The sequence below is a fragment of the Myotis davidii genome, unplaced genomic scaffold, assembly GCF_000327345.1.
Source record: "Myotis davidii unplaced genomic scaffold, ASM32734v1 scaffold284, whole genome shotgun sequence".
Classification (NCBI taxonomy): domain Eukaryota; kingdom Metazoa; phylum Chordata; class Mammalia; order Chiroptera; family Vespertilionidae; genus Myotis; species Myotis davidii.
Genome location: NW_006295261.1, coordinates 1186063 through 1192257, shown reverse-complemented (window position 1 = coordinate 1192257; position 6195 = coordinate 1186063). Strand labels below are relative to the sequence as shown.

At 36.9% G+C, this 6195-nt stretch overlaps 1 protein-coding gene across 1 annotated transcript in view; it reads right to left on the bottom strand.

The window, feature by feature from the left end:
• Positions 1–1747: 1747 nt before the first annotated feature.
• The window catches only part of NPFFR2 (neuropeptide FF receptor 2), a 17182-nt gene continuing 12734 nt past the window's right edge, over positions 1748–6195 (bottom strand). The window contains 2 exon segments of the mRNA XM_006779412.2: positions 1748–1971; positions 1973–2716. Coding sequence (XP_006779475.1) covers positions 1821–1971; positions 1973–2716 — 895 coding nt within the window. The 3' untranslated portion in view covers positions 1748–1820.

Genomic DNA, 6195 nt, shown 5'->3' with positions numbered 1-6195 from the left:
TTTTTAAATATATTTTATTGATTTTTTTACAGAGAGGAAGGGAGAGAGATAGAGTTGGAAACATCGGTGAGAGAGAAACATCGATCAGCCGCCTCCTGCACATCCCCCACTGCTGGACGTTTCGTGAAACTCCCCGCAACCCAGGTACATGCCCTTGACCGGAATCGAACCTGGGACCTTCCAGTTCACAGGCCGACGCTCTATCCACTGAGCCAAACTGGTTTCAGCACCTTGTTTTCACAATATATTGTACACTGCTTCCTTGTCAAGCAGGAGGAGATAACTCCAGGGTCACAAGTACAAGTTATGGTTTATTATGCAGAAGGAATGCCTTTAAGAAGGTTTCGACCATCTACTCATGCCTAAAAGTCTGGTTGCATGAGGTGTTATCTGAGACAGAACAAACACACAGTTTCTGCCTCATTTCCCTGAAACACCCCTCCCCTACTCATTAGCTACATAAAAACTCCCTACTTTTGCCTTTGGGGGAAGACAAATTTCAGAGATCTTGCTTTCCACTCCTCTTGTTTTGGGCAAATCAAATAAACCTTTCTCTGTATCCCAGCGCTGGTATTTCAGTGTATGGTTTTAATTGTACATTAGGCACATGAACCTGAATTTGGAAGTTTGCACAACAAAACTTCATAAAGTTTCCCTCCCTCACTGCAGGAAATAGCACTTGCGTATTCAAATACTACAAATCTTAATTCAATTAAAAACTCAACAATTATTTTCTCAAAGGCCTATAATGTTGAAAAGCTTTTGGATTGAACTACATAAATGACTTGAAAAACACAATAGTTCCAAGACCAGAGATTAATTTTTATTTGCCAGATGTTATTTTATAATTCCCAATTTTCTAGGGACTTATGTCACCCTAAAAGCTAGCATTTACAACTATCATCAACATAATTGTAACACAGGAGAATTCAGGGGGTTGCAATTCTCTTCATAACAGTAGTACAAATTTACTAAACCAGTAGGAGTGCTGGATTTAAGTGTTGTGCTTGGCAGAAAATCTGGAATAATTGGTTTGGCTCTGTACAGACCTTATGGGAGTCTTAGATGATTTTGAGTGTCCCTGATTAAGCACTTCAAAAGAGAGCTGCCATTCTTCTGCCAACTGCTCCACTGAGAGATTTGCTTTTTCTGTGTCATATAATTTATTAACAAGGGGATTAAATTGGGTTCTGAATCACCTCTGTAAGAAACATGGACTCAGGTAGGGCATAAACCTCATTTATAAAAATATTTAAAAACTGACAATAACGCCTATGGAACAATGCTATGATTTTACCAACTATAACTACATTCCTTAAAAAAAAAACACAACTTTTAAATACAAAGAAATATAATGTCCCTCTATTTGCAATTATAATTCTCATTTCTGAGAAAGATAAGTACATTTTAAAAGCACAAAGAGACAATTTTTAATCTAAAATTTAAAATAGAAAAGCAAAGGGAGACTTGATAAAATGTACTCTCATGCAAAGAACTATACCAATTTATCGCCATATGGGAACTCTGTGTGTGTGTGCATGCATGCACACATATGCATTCATGTGTGCGTGTATCAATAGACATAATACACATGCTTGTCTCATACACAAATAGTTAAGTTGAAAAGGTCAAGCTTTGCAATATGTTTCTAGAAAATAGATTTTATCCAGGCAAATATATTCGTCATTTTACATATTTTACACGCTGTAAGATTGGTTATGAACATAAAACCATTTTTGTTTTTTACTTTTTTTTTTTCAGAGAGGGCTTTCTCTACATGTTTTCTCTGGAACATTCTTGGAAACAATTGAAGTACAAAACTATAGGTAGCAACAGCATTTCAATATATAACACAGTAGAGTTGAAATCATCACTCCAGCTCTTTTTAAAATCTCATTGCTATTGGTAGCTCCTCCTAATTCTTCCATCAGTTTCTGTTTGGGGTTTTCCACACTGTTTTTAAAGAAAATTTTCCTCGTGTGTGTCTAGAATTGTAGGTTCGTGGGCTAACGGGTGAGATGTATTTATGACCACATTGTTTTCAGCTCTTAGGGCATAGGCTTCCTTGAACTGTGCTCTTTTTTGGCAGAACTGGAGGTGAAAAGCATCTTCAAAGCCACGGCGAAAATTCTCGTTGAAGAAGCCATAAATGATGGGGTTGATGCTGCTATTGCAAAAGGCCAGCCAATGTGCAAAAGGGTAGATGTAGATGTTGATGACCTGTAGTTCATTTGGAGACAGCTCAGCGTAGTCTGAGAGCATCATCAGAGTCCACAAGGGCAGCCAGGAGATAATAAAAAGGAGGGCCACAATCAGGAGCATCTTAATGACCTTCTGCTTCTTCTTGGACACCACGTGCCACTGCCTCTTGTTCTGCTTGCCTGTGTGAGGCACTGTCACCTTGAAGAGTGAAATTCCAATCCTTCCATACATGATGACAATGAGGGACAGGGGAGCCAGGTAGATATTAGCAAACAGCACAGTGGTGTAGATCTTCCTCATTTCTTTATTTGGCCAGTCTTCCCGGCACCAGTAGACAGGCATGGTTTTATTCTCAGAATTGAGTTTCACTCGGTAATATTTTTCTTCTTGTACATGTAACATTATTGCAGATGGGGAAATAATGGCAATGGCCAGGACCCAGATGATCACAATAATGACGACTGCTGTCTTGATAGAGAGCTTTGGTTTAAAAGGGTAGACAACACTCCGGAACCTGTAATTAAACGCAAATATCAGTTGAGGCAGTGCCTTATAACTTCTGACTTGTGAATTAAATTTATTTAAGCAATCCCACATTCTTCTCAAAAACATAGAAAGTTACCATTAGTAGTAGAAAGGCATGCATTTTCTCTAATAGATATGAGATACATTTCAATTGAAAATATAAATAAGTGGAGTATATAAGACACTATTATTAGTAAAAGTAATAGTGGTAACTATTATGTATTGAGCATGAATATGTAATACTCTCTTCCATTCTTTTCCATTGATTTGCATGAATTATCTCTATAGGCGTCATCATTTAAAATGTGAAAACAGGCTTAGAAAAGGTAAAGATATTGTCCATAATTACACATAATTGTTACACAAGTAGTTTACCTCCAACGCCCATATTCTTAAACTCTTCTTCTTCATGCCCTTCTGTGGCCCTCTCCCATGTTAACTGTGTGCTTGGCCATGTAACTTCCCTTGGCCAATGGGACATTGGCAAGCACTTGTATATTGGGGCTTGTCCTTTTGGAATGCTTCCTCTTGAAAGCCAGCTACTAGGTTATAAAGAAGCTTGAATTAGATGAGAGACTGTGTGGAGAGAGACCCTGGGGCATGAGAGGCTGGTCATCCAGAATGATTCAGCCCCAGTTTAGTTCCCAGGATAATGCTGCAGCAGGACTGATTTCAGCTACAGCACACTGAGCAGAACCACAAGAGGCAATCAACCAAGCCACAGAATCATGGGTAATTCTAAAGAATTATTGTTTTAAGCCACTATGTGTTTTGGTGGTTTGCTTCACAGCTATGAGAGTCGAGTTTCTATTATAAATTCTGATTACGCACCTTCCCAAAGGTCTATGTCCTCTGGTGAACACAGAAATTCAGCATCAGTATGTAGACTGAGTCTGATTCATTTTACTGTTATTTTGTTCTTATGATTCTTCATGTTACTATTAGTGATACTCATTATGTTAATTATAAAATAATCATACCATTATGCAATTGTATAACATTTTATAGTTTTCAAGTTACTATCTCCTATTTAATCTTCTTTGATTTTTGTGTTGACTCTATACAACTTAAATGTTATGAAAATTATTACTTTCCAGATCTACACTTAAGAAAACTTAGAGCTTTTACATGGTTCAGCGGTAACTCAAATTAATTTATCTGCCATAACTTCAAGTAATGAGTAGTCAGCTTGAGCTTTGACTGCTCTGTTGTCCTTTAGAACTACTTCATCACATGCATAAAGTCTTCTGTCTTAACCTCCAAGTTTTCTTTTAGTCTTCTGATCAGTGAACGCTCACCATTAAATTACCGGTAACTTTATAGGCACAATTCTAGATATTTTGCTCTTTTTGTAAACCAACTATGAGAACCGCAAATATTTTATTTATTTGTTCATTCAACAAATATATGCATCAGAAAGGCAAAGATTAATAATAATAATAATAAATGCTCCCTGCCAGGAAATAGTCAATGAAAATACTGTGTACTTTTTCTCATCATGCTAGAATTTGAACTTGGCCAGTGCATTAGTCAGGGTTCTCCAGGGAAACAGAACCAACAGGATGTATAGATATATTGGAAGATGTTTATTATAAGAAATTGACTCATGTAATTATGTAATTGAGAAGTCCCGAGTTCTGTAGTTGGCAAAATGGAGATCCAGGAGAGCCAATGGTGTAATTCCAGATCAAGTCCAAAGGCCGGGAAGCAGATGAGCCACTGATGTAAGTGCCAGTCTGAAAGACAGCAGGCCCAAGACCCCAGAAGAATTGACATTTCATTTTCAGTCTGAAGGCAGGAAAAGACTAATGTCCCAGGTCAAAAATAAGGCAGAAGTTTTCTCTTACTTGTAGGAAGGTCAGTCTTTTTGTTCTATTCATATCTTCAACTGATTAAATAAGGGCCAGCCACTACATGGAGGGCAATCTTCTTTGCTCCATCGGTTTACCCTATTCTTTTGATTCAATGTCATAAAATATACCTGCAGTTCAAAACACTGGTCATAAGGATGCTCAATAAACTTAGATTAACTCAGTGAGAACATTAACAAAGAGATAGGAAGCATAAAAATGGAGATAGAAAACATAAAAAAAGAGCCAGTCAGAAATGAAGAATACCATAGCTGAAATAATGAATATATTAGAGGAAATCAACAGTAGATTAGATGAAATAGAAAACATAATCAGCAATTTCGTAGACAAGGTAGTGGGAGAAACCTAATAAAAACAGCAGAAAAAATGAATCAAATAAGATAATTTAAGAAACTTCTGGAACAACATCAAGCATAATAATATTCACATCATAGGGGTATAGGAAGAAGAAGAGAGAGCAAGGGATTGAAAACCTATTTGAAGAAATAATGACTAAAAACTTTCCTATCCTACACAAGTCCAGGAAGCGCAGAGAGTTTCAAACAAAATGAATCCAAAGAGGCCCACAGCAAGACACATCACAATTAAAATGTCAAAGGTTAAAGACAAAGAGAGATTCTTAAAAGCAGCAAGAGAAAAGCAGTGATTTAATTACAAGGGAGCTCTCTTAAGACTGTGAGCTGATTTCTTAACAGACACTTTGCAGGCCAGAAGGGATTGGCATGAAATATTCAAAATGATAAAAAGCAAGGACCTACAAACAAAACTACTCTTCCCAGCAAGGCTAACATTTAGAATCAAAGGAGAGATAAAAAGCTTTGAAGACAAGAAAAAGCTACAGGAGTTCAGCACAGCCAAACCAGTGTTACAAGAAATTTTAAAGACCCTGCTTCAAGAAGAAGGAAGATTAAAAATATGAAAACTGGCCCTAACCGGTTTGGCTCAGTGGCTAGAGCGTCAGCTTATGGACTGAAGAGTCCCAGATTTGATTCCGGTCAAAGGCATGTACCTTGGTTGAGAGTACATACCCAGTAGTGGCTGTGAAGAAGCAGCTGATCAATGTTTCTAACTCTCTATCCCTCTCCCTCTCTGTAAAAAGAAATCAATAAAATATATATTTTAAAAATATGAAAAATAAAGTAGCAATTACTAGATACCTATAATTACTTTAAATGTAAATGTATTAAATGTTCTAATAAAAAACATAGGGTGCCCGAGTGGATAAGAAAACAAGATTCAGACATATGCCACCTACGAGAGAGCTGCTAGATTGAAAGACACATACAGACTGAAAGTAAAAGAATTGGAAAGATATTTTATACAAATGGAATGAATAAAAGCTGGTGTAGCAATACTTATATCAGACAAAATAGACTTTAAAGTAAGGACAATAACAAGAGACAGAGAAGGATACATCACAATGAGAAAGGTGTAAATATCAATGCACACACTGCAGGAGCACTTAAGCATATAAAACAAATATTGAGAGACAAAAAGGGAGAGATTGACAGTAATAGTAAAGACTTTAACACCCCATTGACATCAATTGATAGATCATTCAGACAGCCAATAACGAAAGAGTGGCCTTGGCACATTA